The sequence below is a fragment of the Corvus cornix genome, chromosome 19 (assembly GCF_000738735.6).
Source record: "Corvus cornix cornix isolate S_Up_H32 chromosome 19, ASM73873v5, whole genome shotgun sequence".
In the NCBI taxonomy this organism is placed as follows: domain Eukaryota; kingdom Metazoa; phylum Chordata; class Aves; order Passeriformes; family Corvidae; genus Corvus; species Corvus cornix.
This window is the reverse complement of record NC_046348.1, coordinates 8,080,740-8,102,961: the sequence shown is the minus strand read 5'-3', so window position 1 is coordinate 8,102,961 and position 22,222 is coordinate 8,080,740. Positions and strand designations below refer to the sequence as shown.

General features: G+C 45.6%; 1 protein-coding gene across 3 annotated transcripts in view; it reads right to left on the bottom strand.

Annotated features, from left to right (window-relative positions):
• Positions 1-22,222, bottom strand: part of VPS53 (VPS53 subunit of GARP complex) — a 61,459-nt gene that overhangs the window by 9,015 nt on the left and 30,222 nt on the right. For all 3 annotated transcript variants that reach the window (XM_039562904.1, XM_039562905.1, XM_019287633.3), the window contains 6 exons: positions 19,680-19,774; positions 14,884-15,126; positions 13,306-13,453; positions 12,361-12,443; positions 8,807-8,885; positions 3,713-3,861 (listed from right to left, as the gene is read on the bottom strand). In XM_039562904.1, the coding sequence (XP_039418838.1) occupies positions 3,713-3,861; positions 8,807-8,885; positions 12,361-12,443; positions 13,306-13,453; positions 14,884-15,126; positions 19,680-19,774 (797 nt within the window). The remainder of the gene's footprint in view (positions 1-3,712; positions 3,862-8,806; positions 8,886-12,360; positions 12,444-13,305; positions 13,454-14,883; positions 15,127-19,679; positions 19,775-22,222) is intronic.

Genomic DNA, 22,222 nt, shown 5'->3' with positions numbered 1-22,222 from the left:
GATCTAAATTCAGCGTGGTTCCCCCCTTACATCTGTTAAGCTATTTGTTTCCTCCCCACAACACAAGGAGCACGGACAGCATCTTGTTTGTCCTGCCACCTGTTTTCCAAGCCAGGACATTTATTTCTCATCCTTTCTCAAGGAAGAATGACAAAAGCGTAGCTCAGGCACGCAGCGTGCCAAGCTGCTGAGCAAACCCAAAGGAATGGTTCAAGGAAGAGCCCTTACAAGCAAAGGTTCCTTCCCTTCCCTCAGACACAGTCACTACCTCTCTCAGTGAATCATTTTATCCTGGAGAGCTGTCAAGGAGAACAATTTCAAACTACTGTTGAGAACCAGCTACTGGGCTGCCCCAAGCAGCTTTGAATTTGGCCACCAGAGAAACAACCTTGGCAATGAAACAGGAAGAGGAGGAGGAGGAGGAAAACAAGCCCTGTCTCCTCTTGCACAAAAGCATTACAGTGCAGATTTAACCTATCTGTTTTTAAAGTCCGTTTTTCAGGTCTGTAACTAATTCCCAGAGGGCAATTAGAGAGTGATGAGCACAGCTGGAGCTTAGGTGATCCTACAAAATGATGAATTGGCAGCAGGTCTGGATGCAGCAGCTCGCTGCTGGCAGAACAGTGCAAGAAATTAATTGTGCCTTTGATAGTGTAGGTAGATCCGATTGTCCCTCCCTCTGCAAGGTCAGGCATGGAGCTAAAGCTCATGTTGTGTATGAGAAACAGGGTGAGCCTTTCCTTCTGCAGGGTGGCAGACTGGCAGCCCAAGGCTCCCCTTTCCTTGTTGGTTTTAATCTTCTTTTCTATATAAGCACACAATCTCCCATAGACAGCATTCTGCCTCGCATGAAACAATTCCCAGGCCCCTTTGGATGGCCACCCACCATCAGTGCAGAGGGGTAAAGCGACCTTCCATCCCCACATGCCTCTTATTTCACGCTGCCTTATTGGAAACAGCTTCCCAACTCCAGCAAGACAGACAAGACAAACTGTAAGAGCCAAGGGCTGCTCTGGAATCTTTTTCCCCTTGTTTTTTTTTTTTTTTGGACTAGCAGAGACCATCAAGAGCAGTTGCACTTAACAGAAAAATGCACTGGAGCCTCTCGCCTAGGCTGGACTCGATGCCTGATAGTCTCAGAGTACAGCAGGCAATCCTGATGTGAATAATACGTGCATGTTCAGGGGTAGTGCTCTGCACGAGGCTCTGTGCTCTGAATGCCTTTACTCCCTGCACAATCCCAGCTAGATTGGATGCCAGAATTCATTTACAGCTTCAGCTATAAAACTGAACCCAGCAAACCCTCCCTAGAAGCAGAGAAGTCCCCAGTGTAATAATAAAGCAGTGCAAGGCAGATGAGGAACCTAAAGCACAGAAACCACAGCATCTGAGAGGCTCCCATCCAACGGGAGCGGCTCTGCCAAAGCCTTCCCCTAATCCCCTGCACTGATGATGCATCAGACACAATGCCTTGCTGAAGGAGGCATAGACAGACATGCAACCACAGTCTGTCTGTCTGTCTGATGGGCTGAGCATCCCTCAAAGGTTCTGGTGTCGCTGAGTCATTGCAGCCAGGGAGGGTTTTGCTCTACCAAGGTGGTGACCAGCCCTTGCCCAGGCTGAGCTCAGCCCTGAAACCTCCAGGAGCCTCCACATCACAACCTTCTTCCCACCAAACTCCTCTCACTTTTTAGCTGCAGCACCTGGAAGGACACAGCACCCACCACACTTGGCTGCTGGTAACGGAGGAGCCGCTTCCCCAGCGAGGGGGAGAACTGTTTGTTTTTCCTGTCTCTCAGTCCTAATCTCTTCCTCATTGAGGTCAGGTCACAGACTTCCCAAACACATCCCAGCATAGCAGCCACGGCTTTGCTGCCATAGGGTTTGATTTCAAAGGATAAGGTGCAGAGAGAGCTGAGCCCCCCACCCTGCTTGCCAGTGCCTCCCGGAAAGCCGACGGCAACCCGCCGTCCCCAGAGAGCGCCGCTCACACATCGGTCAAAACAAAGCAAAAATGACAAATTAGGTTAGAGGATTGATGCAATTTCTGATGGCCATTTTTCTTCTCTCCAGACTTGGCTCAGATCCCGCTGTTTTAAATTTAGTGACTTTAGCTGCCTTCTCCCCTGTGGTCCTGTAACTCAACACTCGTGCTTTATACAACCCATTAGAGCTGAGAAGTGGCAGCTCACAAAGACACAGGCATTAACATGTGGAGAAGCACAAGGACTGTTAAAAGGATTTTCAGCATTGTGGGGCACACAAAAGGCCAGGTATTTATATTGGCCCAGCCAGCATACTCCATAAGAATTCAGAGTTTCAAAAATACAAATATTTGTACGCATTGAAATGCATTTTAAGGAGATTGGTGCTCCCTTACCACTGGGCTGGTTCTCCTTAACACCAAGTTGTACAGACCCAGCAAAATCAGTCTTTAGGAACCCATTTTCCCCTTCTACGCCTGATCCATGGCACAGTGAGTTCAGGACTGTGTCTTAATTTTAATGTGCTGCAGATCAGAGCTGCAGTTGTCTTAAAAGTTTTTGGAGAAGAGCAGTGGCTTCTGTGCTCAGGGATGAGGACACTCAGATGACAACTTCGCTCATATCTGAGAGCTGTTTCATGTGGAGTTTACTTGGTATGTGCCTGGCAATGAAGTTAAAAGGGAGGCAACTAAGCTGAGGTATTAAGAGTGTGCTGTGAACAGTTGAATAAATGGGGGGTTTTATTTATCACATAAAATTCAAGTGTAACCACACAGAAGGTTTTCATGCAATGAATTCTCACTGAGACAGCGTTTCAAACAGTGATTATGGGCAACATCATCACATGATTTATCAGTAACTGCTCCTTAATTCAAACTCATGAGCACCCTGAGACAGAGAAGGGGATGAAACTCTCAGGCCAGCCTCCCTGCTGTGAAAGCTCCCAGTTCCTAGGATAGCTCCTGCATCCCACCCTGCTGAGGCAGGAGCTGCAGCTCCAGTCTCCAACCCACACAGTCCCTGCCAGGCCACTTATTTCAGGCTGATTACCTTATCAGAGATGAATGAAACGTTAAGGTATTTTAGAGCGACACATGACACGCACGCCACTGCTCACAAGTCCACCAGCACGGTCACATGCGACACCAAAAGCAGCAGCTACAACTGGCACAGCCCTCCTGAGGGCTTTTCTTGGGGCATTGCCATGTGGAGCTCAGCTGGCCATAGGCAAGCAGGGAAGAGCTCAAAGTATCTTCCCAAAGAAGTGAATTTTTGTTTCAGACACAGAGGCGAAAGTCCACCCTGAATCCAGCAGCAAGGGGTATTTCTGTCTCACCTGCCACTTCTTTCATGCTGCTCAACTTTAAGTGACTTGCCAGGAAGATGCTTTAATATCCCCCAACATCTGAATGTGAATTTTCCCTCCTGACTGAGCTATTTTTGAACAGAAAAGCAGCTTTTAGGCTGTGAAGGTATAACATACTCCTCACACATGCCCTCCTTACAGTGCTTATTGTTAATGTTATTTTGAAGCAAATTTCTCAGTACCTGGAAGCCCCATAGAAGAAAAGTAGGTTTTCCCACAGCAAGAATCGTGTCTAAAGCCAGATAGTCAGTCTTTTAAAGATGCCCAACCCAAAACCTTCTGCACTTGGCAAACAACACCCAGTGATCATCACACTGTTTTATGGGATGACCTGGATAAACTGTGTATGTTGGTAACTTACTTTGCAAATTTTATGCAGAACTGAGTGAAATACTTCCTCGTGGAGGCCAGGTTGTCACGGATGATGGGCACATTCTGTTTAATGTGGAGGATCACTGAGGTGACATAAGGACTCTGGTCACCGACGTGTTCCACGTTCTGCCACTGCATCTGCACAAAGGGAAAAAACAACCAAAAATGACTGCTTAATTCATTAAGATTCAAGCAATAGGTAAGGGAAACAGTACAAACTTCCTGCCAGGGGATCTCTGAGGAATCATTTAGAGACTGTCTCTGCAATTCACCACCAAGGTCAAGTTCTTCATCATTAAAGTGGTTGGGCAAAACCCTTCCACAAGAGGACACAAAGAAAATCCAGAGCAGCCCCCTTTTGCACCAGAGCAGAGACTGTGACCAGTAACCCACACAAATAGGGACCATTAGGATTTAAAAAAGCCTTTGGACCACACCAGGCTGCTTTAACATTTAACTGTTTCCAGTTTGCTGGGATGAAGTACCCATATAAATCCTGATTACAGGCATTTGAGAAAATATCTGCAAGCTTGCAAAGTCTGGATTCCTGTAGGGCAGCCAAGACTTTAATACTGGTGAGACTGATGACAGATAGATGGAAGAGGTAGAAAGTCTTGAAGTCCAAAGCACTCTACACCAGTGTAGCTCACTGAAAACACTGCTGGTGTACAAGCCAGGATGCCCAAGTCCAGCTCTTCCAAATGCATGTAAAAAGTACAAAACAAGAAGAGTTACTCAACCTCCCATTTTGTTCTCATTTATTCTCAGCAGAACTGCAAGAGAACAGCCCCTGTGAGCCAGATGTGTGGCTCCCTTGACTTTCTCTGAGCCTTGTTTTCAGTACACAGGGCACTCCCAGTGTAAGTCAAGTGGAAAAACCAAAAAAGAGGTGACTGGGTCTGGTCTGGCCTTATGTATCTACCAGAGTCTCACGGAGGAACACAAGCATCCAGAAAAGCACTCTCAGTTCTGCTGCTGCTCAGAACTCTGCAGTGTTCTCCCAATAACTCTTTGGATATCTGTTCCTCATGCTGGAGATGAGACAGGAGGAAAACTCATAGGAAATCAGGAGAGGAAACTGGGCACATATGGAAGATGAGCTTTTTCCTTTGAGGGGCTGTTTGTCCTCAAACTTGTTTTCTCCATTTCTGGATTTTGCATGTAAAGTTTTTTATTTCTGGTTTTAATTTAATTTAATATGGCTACTTTGCCCCCTGCAACTCAGCTGACTCAATTCCATCCAAACAACACGCAGCCTAAGTGACTTAGTGGGAAAGAGAAGCCAAATTCTTTGCAAAACCACAGTGTCTGAGTCTACACATGTCCCACTAAAGCTGTCTTTATTTAAACCAAACAAACCAACCCCCAGCCTGCTGCTCTCACATCAGCTGGGTGGCTGGAAGGGATCCCTCTCTCATCACCTGCTCCACAGGTTTTCACAGAGTCACAGAATATCCTGAGTTGGAAGGGACACACAAGGAGCATCAAGTCCTACTCCCAGCCCTGCACAGCAATCCCACCCTGTGCATCCCTGAGAGCATTGTCCAAACTTTCCTGGAGCTCTGGCAGCCTTGGGGCTGTGACCATTCCCTGGGGAGCCTGGGCAGTGCCCAGCACCCTCTGGGGAAGAACCTTTTCCTGACATCCAACCTAACTCTCCCCTGACACAGCTCCAGCTGTTCCCTCAAGTCTTGCTACTGGTCACCTGCTTTTCTACTCTTCATGGTGCTGGTCTTATCCAAACAAAATACTCTGTGCCTTTCTCCCTGCTGGATTCACACATTCCCTTCTTGACAGAGCAATCCTCACCCAACAAACACACCATCCCCACGGAGTGGGAGCGGCCAGAAAGTGGGAAGGGACTGCTGAGCTGAATTATTGCACCAATAATGAAACAGTAGCTCTTTCATTTTGTTGGTCATCATTCCAAAAGCAATACTTTACAACCAAACCTTTAAAGCATGAACAGCAAAAATAGCCCTTTTGTGTGTGTGTGTTTGTGTGTGTGTTGATGTGGGTGTGTTTCACCCGAAAAAAACACCCAGTAGCTGCAGAGAAAGGAATAGCACACATACTGAGAAGTCATCAAAAGAAATATGAGCCCAACTCTGCTGGTAAAGCTTTGTTCCTGTCTTTTTAAATTTATTCCTCTTTTTCCCCTTGTCCTATGCTTTTCTTGGGATATCCACATAGTTTACATACACAAGCTGGAAATGAGTCCAAGGAACAAGAGCAGTGAGATTTCACTGAAAGGGAGAAGCCCAAAGGCACCTGCAGGCTGGGAGGACACGGGGTGTCTGCAAGGGTTGGGAGACCTGGTGCTGCCTTCTGGTTCTCACAACAAAACACAGCGTTTAGGTTAAAACAGGCAGGAGGAAAGAGAAACCCGGAGCAAAACCGGGCTGGTTTGGCACTTCACAAGAGCTGTGCTGCCTCTTGGGAATGGCAGGGGCTCCAGAGTGCTCCTGTGTCCCCAAAGAGCCACCAAGTCCCTCCTGTGTGTCCAGCCCTGGGTCTCCAGCAAAGGGGCTGCCTCATGACCGAGCAGAGGATGAATGAATCTCCGATTCTCCCTGTTCCCAGCAGCATCCCACTGTCAGCTTCTCCTTGCAGGCTCCAGACTGGGCACCTGCTGCCTTGACCTCGTGCTGCTCCTGCAGGAAGGGGCGGGAGGGGAGCGGGAAGCGGCAGGAGCTGCCGGGAGCAGATAGCGCCGCTGGCCCCGTGTCTGGGGACATGAGCTGGGCTCTGCACTGTCACACTCTGCACAGTGTTCCAGGGCTGAAAAGCTCTCCTGGGGGCTTTTAATTAGCAGCTGGCAGCTCTGATTGCTCTGCTCTCAGGGTTTTCCCTGTGTGGAGTAGAGAAATGATTAAAGCCCTGCGTTGAGGCGCTCGCTGTTGTCCACTCTGCTGTGAGGACACTGGGAACTGCAGCTGTGCCAAAAGGTTTTAGGAAAATGTAAAAAGCCAGCAAGAGATCAATGTGAGGCACTAAAATGTCCCCCAGCCCCACTTACAGGCACAGTTTTACACATAAATTGATGCTTAATTCAGCAAGTAAATCAAGCCTTACCCGGTGCAATCCATAAACTTAATTGGGGCAAAAATAGCCCGTGCAGATTAGCAGTTCCCTCATCCCAGCGATTAAAAAGGAAGCACACCAGGCAATGGAAGTGCCTGCTACAGATCAGTACAAACACATTAACAGCTCTTTGTTATCCAGAATATCACAACAGGGGGTTTAGGGTGAATTCCCCTCCCACCCACATCCCAGCTCCCCATCCTACAGCCACGTTTAATCATTCTACACCTGCTGTAAAGTCTGAGTAAGGATTATCACCTACAAATTTTGTAATATGGGGCCTTCTCAGCATTTACCATTTCTGTCAGAACACACAAAGTAAAGAATCATGGAAACCAAGCAGCATTCCCAGCTGAAAGCAATATTCCTTATGCTGTTTTCTGTGTTAAATCTCTCAACGTGGCCTGCAGCCAAAGTGGATTGAGAGGTTTAAGCATTTCATAATTTACCTCTATAGTTCCTGAACATTTTTGCAAAGAAAAAAAAAAATACCCAAAGACAGACTCTAACAAAGGACTGGGAATGTTCAATCCTGGAGGACACCTGAGTGAAGTAAATGAAAAGAAGCTAAACAAAAGAAAAGCCCTAATGGAGTATGGGTCTTGAGACAGCAGAATTGGAATGGATCAGCCACATAATCTTTATTCCGTTAATATAGGCTGAACTTTTACATTTCCAAATACTAACTCTGTGTTTAAATAATTACATGCATTTCTTATTCAAGTGTCAGAGTAATAACCCAGCCCTGAAGGAAAGGGAAGAGGAGGAAGGGTGAAGGAAAAAACCCTCTTGCACCAAATCCAGGTCTAATAAAAATCACATAAAAGCGACTCTGTCTGATGCAAATAGTGGAGTGTGTGCACAAGTGACAAGTATTTATTTAGCTAATTTCATAACACTTAAACTTGTTTATATATCATCAGTCCCATCACATGTGCTGCATTTTACCAGTGTTCCAAAGACAAAAATAAATGGCCTACCAGCTGCTGCTTTCTCAAGGTTGTGGTTTACTTGGGTATAAACAGCCAGAGCTAAGTGATTCAAATATTACTGTAATCTGTAGGTTCAGGAGATCTGAGAGACTGCCACAGCACACAGACAACACCTGAAGTGCCGAGCCCTTCCTAGTGGTGTTATTTTACTGGGCAAAAAAATCCTCTTTCCATTTGGAACCTGTACAAGCTCTATTACCAGCTGCATTCCACTTCAAATATTAGCTGGGGGTGGCGGGGCTGGTTACAGCTGGAATACATCATAAAGCAGAAAGCTATTAAAATTCATGGCAGCGAGACAGTGTGTTGATCCTACAAAAATGGAGCTCTATGTTTAATATTTCTAATTAAAAAAAAAATAGTTCAATCCACTTTTGTTGTCTTCACCTCTGTCTAAAGCAGTCTGGGTTTTCACAATACTTTGGCAAGAAAACACAGCTCTGTATTTCAAACATATAAAAGCCAGCAGTGTAACTGCAACAAAATCCTTAAGCTCCAGCCATAGGGGCCTCTCCAGGAATGGCTCCATATGTCCTTGAGAGGATCACAGAAGCAATAAGGCTCAATCTCAATTCCACATCACCTCCATTTGAGTACCTCCATTTAAGAGCCCCAAACAAGCAGGCTGGTAAAACTCCCTGCCAAAGAAGACAAAGGGGAGAGCAAACATGAAGGTGTATTTGAAATTTCACACTAACCAAAGTTTTCCCAATTTTAAATGCTCTCACTGGCATTGGGAGTGGAAAGAGAAAGCCTTGAGTACTTACTGAATGTATTTCATTGTCTGTAGGTTTTAATGTGCTGCAAAAAGCCTGAAAGCTCTAATCTGAATAATAAGAGGGCTTGGAGTGAGGGATGTATTTATAAATACAGCAATTGCTGCTCTAAAAAGTAGGAAAGAAAAAATCAGAGTAAAAGAATATATCAGTAGTGAAATCAAGCAATCAAAGCACACAAGAACTCCACATGGATCTTAAGGTGACCTCTTCCTGCAAATCCACCCCTACCTTGCTCATAGCAGTCAGGGCAGGGTCACAGGCTGCATCCAGGTCCTGCACTAACAGCTGGATGCTGTTGGAGATCACACTGCAAAAAAAGGGATAAAAACAAAAAAAAAAAAAAAAAAAAAAAAAAGAGAAAGAATCAAGCATGAGTTTTAGAATCACACTGAGTAACAGAGTGCCAGAACTGGAGCATTTGACTGTGAGAGGAGGAAAATCCTCTACTGGCTGACAGTAGCAGTAGGATGTGAATGCACGTGGCTACAACTTGGACTGAGGAGAGGCTGGGAAATTCTGCAGGGAGCTGCACAATGGGCTTCAGTGCAGAGAGGATGTTTTTGCAGTTGACCTTTCTCTGGTTTAACACAAATCAGGGGCTGGGGATCAAAGGTGGCAGGTAAAGAGGAGAAATCCCCAAGTATCAAGCCCAGATTCAGCTTCAAATTCAATCCAGTCTGTGTAACACCAACATTTTATCATCCCTCCATTTATTCAGAGTCAATATTCTACTGCTCACAGGAACTTGTAGAGGGGATTTTAAAAATGACATCTGCTTGAGTTCTGTCTCTCCCATGTGTGAAGATGAAGGCAGATGTCTTATTTACACCATGTCTAGGATTGCCGCCATCCATTGTTTGAGTTCCTGAGACATATACCAGACTAAAGGACACATTAGTCAAACACATTTCCCTCCCACCCCCTTTAGTTTTTTTGGTTTCTTTTTAACAGCACAATACTGCTTAGAGCCATATTTAAGGCCACCATATTATGGTGTGCATAAAGGTGCAACTGATCCTAAAACAACAGCCGAGAAACTCAGCCTGCAGCAGCTCCGGCCCCCCTCAGGGGCACAGAACCAGCACTCCCACTGCAGACAGCTTCTGCTAGAAGCAATAACTGATTCTGTTTCCCTAAGCACAGTTTTTAAAAACTGTGTCAACTTTAAATCTGCCACAGACATGTGTTTACAACCCCAGGATTATATTTGTGAGAAGTGGATTTTACTTTTGCCCTTTCTTATGACGGTAGCACAGATGAGAATCACAGGACTGTGAGAAATCTGTTCCTCAAACCATCTTTCCTCCACCTCATTCTCTTTGTGAGCTTCTGGATGCTACTCTGGGGTTCACTGTTCAAAATTTTTTTAAGTGTCCACCTCCTTACCAAGATATGGTGTCACCCACACTTAATTCTGACCTGAGTTTTGTTCTTCACCACGACCCAGAAAGGTGTCCTGTTCCCTTTCCTACAGTTCCAGCACATAAAGTCTGGAACAGGATGCAAAGCAAAAGACTTCCTTCAAAGCAATTAATTTGTTTGTAAAGGCAAACTCATCCAAAATTAGTTGGAAAAATTAGCATGGGAGATGAAGTGACTCCAGGCTTCAAGTTACACGATCTAAAACTCGCGTTGGGATAAAAAAAGCCCGTGACTGTTTCTGCTGGTGCCTCTGCTGCTGCTGGGCACTACAGAATCCACTCCCTGGGGGATTCCACCAGGCCAAGGGAGCCAGACTGAAATAACCACCCTGTGGACACAGCTGACTCCTGCAGGGCACCTGCTGCCACTGACTGGGAAGGGAGAGCTGTGGTTCAGCACCAAAGAGAAACACAAAGCTCCGAGTGGATGGAAAATGACCCATCACTTGTGTGCCCACACTCAGGAGTCTGTCAGAAGCTGGGTCACTAAGTGCAGGCTCTCACCTGAAAGCACCAAGTTTGCAAACAGGGAGAGGAACCTGTTTGTCTGCACTTCAAGATAAACACCTGCTGTGGAGGGATGGCAGTGCAGCAGGAAGTGTGTTGGGAACACAAAAGATCACAACATGCCAAGAGGGTTTGGAGCCTGGTTCTGCAGGAAAATACTTCAAATCCTCACCCCAGGCAGCACACAGCAATGGGTGACTCCTCAGACAGTCCCTGACATGCATAGAAGGGATGGATTGGGAAGCTGAGGCCATAAAGGAGCAGTACAGTCCTAGTACAGCAAATCCTCACTACAGTGAGCCCAACACTTCAGGGGTTCTCTGAATGCTGCCTCACAGGGCAGGAGGTGGGAATGAAGGATTTCTGGATTTACATTACAATAATTTTTCTTTTGTTGAATTTTAAGAAGAGCTCATCGTTTCTCCCACCTTCCCTTAAGAAACTGCTTTGTCACCCCAGGGATCAAACCCTCCTTTTCTATACATTTGGGGTGGTTCTGCACTTGCCTTTCTCTGAAAGAACACTTCTCAGGGTGCATAAACAGCGTTTTATCACTTATTTTATGGCTGTGCCTAACAAGACATCAAATCCCAGAAGAAACAACTTGTTTGATGCTGAACGAGCGAGTGCCAGCAAGGTTTACAGCTCTGACTTACACTGACAGAAGGCTGGACAAAGCCCTCTCAACTGGAACAGAATGAAAGTCAATTAAAAGCCTTTGTTACAAGATATATCAGCCCTGTCAGCTGGACTTTAAAGCTGCCCAAAACAGCAAACGTGAATTATACATTAAACAACTTCCAAAACACTTCACATTGGCTGTCTGGGACCAACCACCTCGTGAGGCAGCCACTGTGGAGACCAAGCAGCCACTCGAGGTTGCTGGTTCCTGCTGGCAAAAGTCACCCTCCACTTGTCCATGTTAAGAAAATCCCATCATGTGGCACATTTTATTTCTCCTTCTCTGCCACCTTGCTTGCTTTGGCTGAGTGGACACAGCAACCCTGGATTTCAGGCAGGGATTCACTCTTAAAAAGGTCTGAGAACAGCCTAAAGGGAAGGGAGTCTCTGCAGCCTGGAATGGAGCCTGAGACCATGTGAAAGAGCTGGATGGAGATTCAGTGGGATCTCATCCACTGCACAAGGAGAGGCATCACAGGAAGGAAGTCTTCTGAAAAAAACATTTTACTGCTATCTGGGCTGAATCTTAGTTTTAGAGAGAGGGGGAGCTGGTGATAGGGATTATTTTCCCAGTCTTGCCAAGATTCTCTTTTGTCTGATATGAGGCAAAACAACTTTTGCCTCAATTTTCTTCTCAAAAAAAATATTCAATCTGTCTGTCAGGAGTGGAGAGGAAGGGATGTTAGAGCAGAATATTTTTAGCACCGTTACATGAAAAGTTATTTTAATGAATGATAATCTTCTCTCAATTATAATCCTCAAATATAAGATTGGATCAGTCTTTTATGTCATCTGCAATGGGGTTTGATCATACTGACAAGGCTGCTGATTAACAGGGGGAAGTTAAAGCAGGAAGGGATGTACTGAAATAGCTTCCTTTCTTGAAATGTAACAGCCACCTCTCAGAGCTGCCAAGATGCAAATGATGTTTCAAATGGAAACTCACTATTTCCTTTCCCTTTTCCAGTGCTCTTGTTCCTTTGGCTTGGACCACAGGGAGCAGCTAAAGCCTGGACTAGTGCTGCTCTTGGAGCAGCCAGAGGATACCATTCCCTCACCAGGGAAATGCCTGTGCCCAGGCTGTGGATCCGGGTAGATCCTGGGATCGTTATTACTCCAGCACCATCTGGCTGACAAAAGGGGATGTTTGGTAACTGTGGGAGGAGAACATACATGCTGAAAGTGTCCATCTCTCCTGTCAGGTTGATTCTCTCCATTAGGCTCGCATCCACTTTTTCTTTGAGTTTCTCTTCCAACTGTTGGGAAACAAAACAAGCAACAGGGAGATCAGGTTTCTAACTCGAAATAATCACTCTTGAAAACTTACGCCCTGCAAAGGTCAGCTTCTTAAAACTTAATCTGTGACCAAACTACATCCAAAACTCACCCAGTGACACTGGAAATCTTTCCTTCTTGGCATCCCAGACCCGTTGATCTGCCAGGATGGGCCATGGTGGCTCCACGTCCTCAAAGAATTAAAGCTCCAAGGTCAAATATGTAACTCTAGCATGACATGCTACCGTACTAGCTTAGCACTGTGGCATCTGTCCTGCTAATAAAGATGTTTCTCAACACTCTGCCTGTGCCCAAACTGCAGAGGAGGAGGAGGATTGCCAGACCTAGTGGTGGAGAAGCCTGGATGCAGCCAAACATCACAGCTCATTCCTGACCTATGGCATTTTGGAAGCACCTGAATGTAACGAGCAGCGCGGCTGCAAATCACATCAGCATAAATTCCTCCTCTCTCCACTGCACATTGCCCCAATATTTCATGCAAGTATTTTCCCAAAAGTATTTTGAATTATTGTTGTGCTTGTATTTGTGAAGGGGAGATCACGAACCGAGAGTCTTTTTTTAAAAGAAATGTGGTCCCCAATCCAAAACAAATTACGTAACAAGTAGAAAAGGATCAAACCCAAAACTGATGCTGCAAAGCAAGATTACAAGCAAATCACTATTCTCAGGTGGAAACAGCAAAATCAACACTTTTCTTTCTTTGAAATACATATTGAATCATGTAGAGCTCAATAATCAATGGATATTTTTGTACTTTTGGCTCTCCCAGTCTCCACAGCAGCACAGAAGAGGGGCTGGGTGCCCCCTCAGAGGAAAACTGACCTGCTGGGTGGTGGCCAGGCAGTACTCTGCAGTACTTAGGATGCTGCAAATGAGGCAGAGCTCTTCTAAAGTAAACTTTGCCACTTCAGAGCCTTCCTTTTCTTTCAGCAAACTTGTGATGGTGAGCCCACCACTGCTGCTGGTTGTCCTGGAAAAAAAAAAAAAAAACAAACCAACAGATAAAACCTGTGTGGTTTTTGGGTGTACAGACACACAGAGTGCAAAATTACTGCTGGATTTCAATGCCATAAAAAGGCTTTAGGACCACAAAGCCCAACACCCTGTGCAACACAGGGCATCAAACCCACAACTGCTCTTTTGGTGAAGGAATTTCTTTTACAAATAGCTTTGTACCAGGTCTTCAAGCAAAGGACAACTGACTCATTGACAAGAAAATAGATTAGGATGCAAGTGGAACACAGCCTTCCCCAGGTAGCTTCACCTTCACTGCCAGTTATTCAAAATCTAATTAAAGATTACAGAAGAATCTCAGAACTATCAGGAAACTTGTAATATTTATCTTTGCAGCACTAAACAGCTGCCCACATGCATTTGAGACTTTGGCAACTTGTTTTAAAAGCTGATGTTATCAACAAAGTAAATTATAGAAGATGTGCCTTCCCCTCCACTGTCTCCCAGTGATCAACATTCATGTACCAACAAAGAAAGACTCAGAGCAGTTTAGAGGCAGGAAATTCCCTACCTCTCAACTCTTTATAATCCAAATCCATTAAAAAAAAATAGGACAGTGATATTTATCTTGGACAGCAAAAATGGAGCACTCAAAAAAACGTGGATAAAGAATGCAACTGAGGTCTGATGGAGAACACACATTAAATTTATCTTTCCACTTGTCTGGATGGAACCCTCTCCCCATCCATCTGTGAAAGATTTTACTGTTTTCAGAAAGTCATTTCTTCTGCTCCCAGGTTTACAAAGGAAACAAAATGAAGATGGTAAATAGCAAATAAAATCATCTGCAGTGGAGTTTTGGCAACATCTCAGGAGCACCTTTAGCCTCTATGCTGACACATGTTGGTACAAACTCATTATGATTTCCTGTACTTTCACTGGATTTACATCTACATATCTTACTTATACAGAGATCAAATGTTCCAGAGCAGAGGGAGGTACAGGTAAGCACTTTAGCACCACAGAAGTAAATCACCTTTGTTATAAGTTACCATATGAAGATGTTGGACTAAGGCAGCTGAGAATCACAGTATGAACTGGTTACCCAAGTAGCAATTCTGAAAGCCAGGCCTCTCTGAAGAGACTTGGGCTGGCATTTCAAAAGGAACTTCAAGAAACTGCAAATCTGGCTGCTAATCAAAGCCAAATATGAAGCTATTCTCCAGGGGCCCTTGAAAGAAAAACAATGTGTGCCTGCCCATTTGCTCTCCTGCTTTTTCCTCAGTGCAAGAAACTGAACTTTGGAGAAAACCACAAAGTAAATGGAGTGTTACTGCTGCTACCTGGGGTGTTTGACAGGGAAACAAGTGTTCACCAGGATGTATTTATCAATTATCTTTACAAATCATCTGCTCCCCAGTGCAGCACTGGGGAAGCCAAACTCACTTGGGCAGGTTTCCAGAGAGAATTTTCCAGGCATATTCCCGCAGGTACTTCTGGAAGATGGTGGTCAGGGCTATCATGGGCTCACCAGTGCTGAGCTGGGAGCACTGCACCATGCACTTCTTGTAGTACACAAAGAGGTCAGCACAGCTGGGCAGGACGGCTCCTCCTTCATCCACGTTGGGCTTGGGGGGTCCCTGAGCCTTGAAGTCAGCCACAAACCTGTCAATCAGCTCGCCCAGGTTTCTGAGGTGGGGAACAAAAAGATATTTGAGTCTGTTGAGGGAGGAATTGGAGTGCAAAGAGGGAATAATGCTTACAATGAGATGCCCTGTCTTGTCACACCAGCAAGTTCAGGTTTTAGCAGCTGGGTATCCCCAGCCCTTTCTTATCTCCACGCTTCCAGCACAAAGCTCACACAATTCCACAGCCCGAACCTTTTGTGCTCAGGAGTTTTAGTGGCAGCTTCAAATCTGTTCTCCAGCCACACATAAAAGCTTCCCAGGTCTGCCAGGACTCGGTTCAGCACATTTGATGCAAGTGCATAAAGCCTGTGCTCAAGTTTCCTTCCTGGCACCAGGAAAAGGAACAGTCAGGCTTCCCATCCCAGCGGCCTCCGGAGGAGACCTCGGGGAATATGGATTTTAAAGGGATGTGCTCAAAATGGTGTGCCATTTGCCATTTCTTGGTCCCATTTGGATACCACCTGGTTTTGCACAACTTCACACATCCTTTAAAGAAGTTTTATTTAGCATGAGCACAAAGTACACTTCCTACTTAGACCCTTTTTAAAAGCCCAAAAAGCCCTCTTATTGTCTCCAGTGATTCATTACCCTGGTCCTTACTCAAATATTTCAGTCTTTAGGCAACAATAAACTTCACTCCATCCTTTCACCAGGACAAAAAGGCTTTTGAGCATGGCAGAGGGCCAGAGCCATCAACACAGAACCAGAGAATCTTCTGATGTTGGGGAGTTCCTCTGGTCCTACTCCTCCAGAGACAGCACATCCGTGTCGGAGACCAAGCCCAGCTCTCCCGACACCAGAGCTCAGCTCCATGGAATAACCCTTGCCAGATGAACTGAATTCCAGCAAAAAACCTCCTCTCCCAGACACACACACACAGCCTTCCTCAAAGAAGTCAGGCTTTTGGGAAACAGGCCTTTCAGATGAGAGAGGTACTCTGCCGACCAAAAGGAGGTCCTGTATTTTATATTCTTATTTTGAATACCATCTTCCTGCAGCTCTCCTCTTCCCATGGCACAACCTTCACCCCTTTGAGGGTGTAATGGCTGTGCTGTGATCCAGGGCTCCTAAGGAGAAAGCCAAATCCCCAGGAGAATGGCTGAGGCTCTGCAGCACATTCTCACTTACCTCTGCCAGTGAAAGGGGAAAAACCCGCCAACAACGACAACTTTCCCCCAGTTTCTATCCCTTTTTGCTTTCCCTCTTGTGAGAGAGAAAACCTCTCTGATTCCAGTTTACCAGAGAACCCACAGGTCTCTTCCCTGATAAACTTAAGAGGCTGCTGCCTCAGAATGGATGAGCTCCTACCATGGGTGATCTGCTGGGCCAAACTTATCTACAGAAATGTGCTTGGAATATCAGGACACTAAATCATGGAGCAACACTGGTTGGCTTGAGCCAGGCTGTTGCAAAGACAAGTAGCCCCTTTTTCCATGCCTATTGCTTGAGCACGGCACACAGCTCTGATTCCACACACACAATTCCTCGGCTGTGTTACAAGCACTGTAAAAACATCAGGCTGCTCCACTGATGTGATAAATCTCCACACTGGCAGGAGCAATTGAAGGCTGAAGCAAAGCATTGATTGTGTTGGGCCACAGAGAAGCAGAATTTACCTCCCTCTGTAGCTGTAGCAGAGCCAAACAGATGGCTGCTGCAGGAGGGCTCACACGTGCTGCAGGCTGCAGATTCCTGCAGCTTCTCAAGGAAAGCGGACGTGGCTCACTCCTTGTCAAATCCAACAGCTGTATCTCCGCCTCTGCATCTGTGCTTGGCTCCAGCTGGGCAACAAAGTGGAGCCTTCTTAGCAGCCACCAGTCACTTGATTTTTTTTTGCCTCCTCTCAGTCTCAAGACACGGTCAGGAATGTCAATGGCTTTTGTTTCTTTATGCTTAGCCCACATGTTCTCCTCTTCTCCGAGGCGAAGTGAAATGGATCTACATTTTCCTGGTCCCCCAAGGTCTTGTCAACTGGGATGCAGGAGAAAATGCAGCTGTTCTGAAGGGCTGGGAGAGCAGCGCTGGGGCTTCACGCTTGTTCTGATCCCAACCTGGATAAAACTGCCCATCAAACCAGGCTATGGGACTGCTCCTATTTCAGCAAGCAAAACATCGGGATATTGTGCACTAAGAGAACTAATACATCATTAATGCACACCTCAGCTGATGGCAAACTTTCACATCAGTCTCAGCTGGCCCAAATATGATATAAAATCCACGAATCTTTGTGTGGCACAGTGGGAGCACAGAGAGTCTGGCAAAAAAAGCTGCTGGAGATGAAACACAAAGAAGGCAGGAGAGCTACAGAAAATGAATATTTTCTCCACAGACTCTGCAGAAAAACTCCAAGAAAATTCTCTGGTAGTGCAGATGTGGTATTTCCTAACAGTAGCATATTTATTGGGAGAGAGAACTCGCCAAATCTAACCAAGAGAAAGTATGAAATGAAATCACATAAAGGCAATTCTATTCTGGTTCTTTTCATTCCTGCATTCCTCTTCCTTTTTTTTTTTTCCTTCACTCAACCTATTCAGGGCTGTTCTGCACCTCTGGCAAACACAAGAGGAACCAGGAACTCCCGAGCAGCACGAGAGAAGAACAGGGTGCTCAGGAAACTGGGTCTGCCCAGTGATGTGCTCAGTGCTGGGCACCGAGGAAGGGCCATGGCACTGAGACACCAGGACCACTGCAGAGCAGTTTCCATGCACTGGGGATTTTGGAAGCCCCTCTGCTGATGAGGCTGCAAACACACAGCACTAAGTGCCAGTTTTCCGAGCACTCTCGACTCGGACGTGCCTTTGAGCAGATTTAAGGAGGGCTCTGCACACTCTCAGCCCTGCAGCCCTGACAGAGCTCTTCCTTCTCTCCAGCAGAACAGCTCAGCTCACGTCTGTGTGCTCCTGCTGCTCCAGCTGACCACAAAGGAGAGCTAAAGACGCACATCCCAGAGGGGCAGGAATGAAATCTGCTTTGCTGTTCAGAAATCTGATATTTACTCTGCAGCTGAGGGTGGAGAGCAGCATCTTTAAACTCTTTCTTTCAGGTGTCTCCTCTTAAACTGCTACAGATTTTGGCAGTGTGTTTCTTTAAATGGGTATGGAAACAATTTTTTTGGCAGAGAACGTCCAGGCTTTTTTCTGCCACAGATTTAAGGCAATGATGAACAAAACCATCATGCTACTCTCACTATCCAGAGCTCAAACATACACTTAATGATCTAAGCAACATCTCATTTTCAGACATCGGCAACAGATTCCTCAACAGTTCAATCAAAGGAAGAAGAGAGAAAACCATGAAGGAAAGCAATTTTTGGCAGCCAGGGGCAGCATGGGGAATACTGTGGCAGTTTTTCTTTGAACTCCCTGCAGCCTGTGGCTATAAAGCTAATATAAAACATCTCAGGATTGTAAAGGAAAAGGAGAAAAAAAAAAAAAAAGGCAACTGAAGGGGCTAGGAGCACAGTGGGGTAGAATTACCAAAATGGGGATTAAAATGGCCCCCAGTGAGAAGGGAAGAAATACTCAAACAAGTCTGTGCTCAGTTGGCTGAGGGCAGAGGGAAATATCAGTTTCCCTTTGTTAGGCTGCAGAGCAGAACCTAGACCCAGCAGGACACACCACTGTGCAAGGTTTCAACTATTTAATGGGGTTTTTTTTTAAGCATAAAAAGTTGATGGGACATGGAAAAGCTTTTTCAAGATGGTTATCATGGAGTTTGGACAAAATCAGGACACTACAAGCTTCGAGTTACACACCCTCTCATGTGTAAAGCCTTGGAAGACAGAAGAGCACACAGATATATGAAGCAGGCACCTCCTTCTCCTTTCCAGCCACTAATCTTTGTTAAAAGACTAAATTGAACCTTTTTCAACTATCTCCTCTCTCAGGTGGCACTGCAGTTGTTACTGAGATGTTATTTAAACCCTGGTGTGAATCAAGGTGCACAAGAAAGTGTGGTGAGAGCTCTGAAAACTCCTTTCATTGGAATTGTTTTGCTGCAAGTCAAAGAGGAAGATGAAGAAGGGTGCCAGGGATTAAAGGCCCTGACAAAGTCCCAATCTGTGAGCAATGATAACGTTATCTTACAGCCAGCTCATCTACAGCAGCTTTCATCTAAGGATCTCAAATAACTTATTTCTACAAAGCAAATCTTGCAACTCCTCTGCCACAAAGCCACATATGTATTTTACAGAAAACCCAACCCTATCATTTGTGGAAGACATGAGATGAAAGAAAGACATATGTCTGTAGTGGGAATTGCAGAGGCAACAGAAGTAATTTCAGGAATACAAAGCCTCTTCCCCAGAAAGGCAGCGGGCACCACTCCTGCAGCCCTTTGCAATTACACACAAAACCAAACTCCACAGCCCTCTGAACACTCATTTTGTCCAAGCAAAGGTCCCACTCAAAGTTTCTCAAACCACAATCACTGCTTCTGATGAAATCAGGCAGCAGAGTTTCAATAAATTAATTTTCTGCAGCTTGAGTACAGAATCCAGTACAACCCAACATGTCCGGAAGCAAACGAACCCCAAAACTCAGGCTGGTTACTCACTTGTCCTGGGACTCAATATACACATAAAGGTGAGGCTCAAAGCACTTGGAAACAATGCCATGGAAAGGATTGTCAGGGACCTTTGGCTTCTTTGGCTGCAAGAAAACATTCAGAGTGTTGGTTCAAACCTGCCCTGTAAGACCTTGAAGGAACAGCAATGCAACAGCACAGAAGGATATAAATCTTTAGAGATACTGCAACACAGAAACTTGCTGTCAAACAATCAAAGCATATAAATGTCATTATATCCAAGTCTCCCCTCCTTCTTGGAGAGCTGTTAGCAATCCAAGGAATTATCTTTCCACTTATAAAATATTCTTAGCCTTAAAGAGAAGGCTGCTCTGTGCTAACAGGTTTCAGCTGAAGAATCTTAATGCAGTTTGCAAATAAAACTCCCTGAATCCTTCAAGCAGTAACAAGGCTCCACTAGTCCCCTCTGAAATCAAATGCAGCAGTTCATTGGAAGCAAGATTGAAGAATTCTTACATTTTGGAATATCAAGGGTAATAACTCAAAGTTACAGGCTTCATCTGAGTGAATTTTATTTAGATAAACAGCATGTAATTACTGGAGGAGCCAGAATTATACAGGCAACACTACAGGCCTGCTTTCACTGCGAAACTTCTTTCTGGGGATGCAAAGATTTCTATTTTTAAATCACATTAAGAGCATTAAGCACATGTGCCATTTGGGAGCCATCCTATTTACCCTCATCTTAGTGCTGCACTCTAACCATGGCCAAGCTCAGCTCACCAAAGCCACTGGGACTACTCACACACTTAAATTTGTGCATGTGTAAGCACCAGGCTGGGCAGGGTCTTTAAGCTCCTTTTTGCCCTACAGCTAGATTGTTATTATTTTTTACTGATAGGTAATTTCTCTTGTTGCTTCCCAGCAAACCAGCAACTTTTCACTGGCTGCAAAGAGCGCTGCAGTGACTCTGGAATGGAATTCTTGCTTCTCTCCCCACAAAAAGCCAAGATCAGCTCCCAGCCAATGAAGATATGAATTTTTCCAGCTGATTTTTTTTTTTTTTAGTGCAATAAAAGCCAAACAAAAGCAGCAAAATGAGAGAGCCTAAAGGACTTTCTCTCCTAAACAACAGAGGAGTTGGCACTAAGAATGTGGCAGAACTACCAGAGTGTGACAGGGCAAACATTTCTCAGCAATAGTTCAACCCCAGACGACGAATCTCAACTTATGGCTGCAAACCTAAAGTGAGGAAATGGTTTTATGGAGGCCAGACCACCTCTATGAGCCTGGCATCACCAAGAGAAGAATGTAAGTTTTAACAGCCTTGGGACAGAACCTGGGCATCCTCCACCCAAATCCCTCTGCCAGTGCCCATTTCTGCCTGATGCACACACTCACTGGAGCTGGGAGGAAAGCAATGGCTGGGAACCACAGAAACCTCACATTTGCCAAGTCCCTGGCATGGCAGTGCCAGCACGAGGCTGCAGATTCACCATGTTTACCAGGCTGGAAGAGCCAGCTCCTGAAGCAGGCCTGGCTCTCTGTGCATCTCTGCATCACGCTGCTCCCAGCATGGCTGGTGCAGGGAATACTAAATCTTTTAACAGTAGCAGTGAAGCTGTATTTCTGAGTGTGCAACCCTGTCCAAAAGCTGCAGATGTTTAAGCTATTTCCTCCTTGAGTTTGATGGAAATAATAAAAGGTTACTGTTGTCACAGTAAGGAGGTCTGCAGCTGGCCCAGTTTCCTTTCATTACTATCCAAAGTAAACAGATTAAATCCAACTGCTAGGATTACCAAAAGAGGTGCTTTTTTAGCATGGATTTCCCCCCCAAAATTTTTGTGCTCCCTCTTAGATTCCCAAGAGTCTTGAATTCTCAGGACTGGTGTCTTGGAAGGGCTCTTCCACTGAAAACCCTTCAACACTTTGTGTCCCTTCTGCTGTTCATGCAGTGACAGCAGCAGATGAGACTTGCAGCACTTCCAGACTCTCAGAATGACCCAGCAGCTGCTGGCACTGTGACACTGAAATCTTGGAGCCCACTTGGCACACAGGAGGCTGCAGGGCAGCAGAGCCCAGCACTGTGACACTGACACAGGGCATTCCCAAAAGGAGAGGGCAACCTCACCACCAACACCATTTCCAGGGATATCTCCATGGATGGCTTCACAACAGCCACCCCAGGTACAAAGAGCACAGCAATTCCTCTCTCAGAAGCTCCTGAGCTGCTGCATTCTGCTGTTCAATAAACCCAGCCCTAATTGTTGCAATTATCTCTTCACCTGCCTCCTAACACCACCTCCTAACACCAACCTTCCAGCCGTGAGATATCGGAAAGCAAAAATGCGGCGGAAGTGTCTCCCCAAGTTCCCAATCTCTGTCTCACTGATAAACTCCCCACAATACCAACTGTCCAAGCTGTATTTTAGTGAAAAGAGCAAAACTTTGCTTAAATCATTCTGCTTCAGGACTATGGCTGTGGATGAAGGCAGAGGGGCTGCCCTGCTCACGTGAAAATCTGGAGGGGATGCAGTGCACCAGACTGTGCTGGTGGACAGCTACCATCTCCT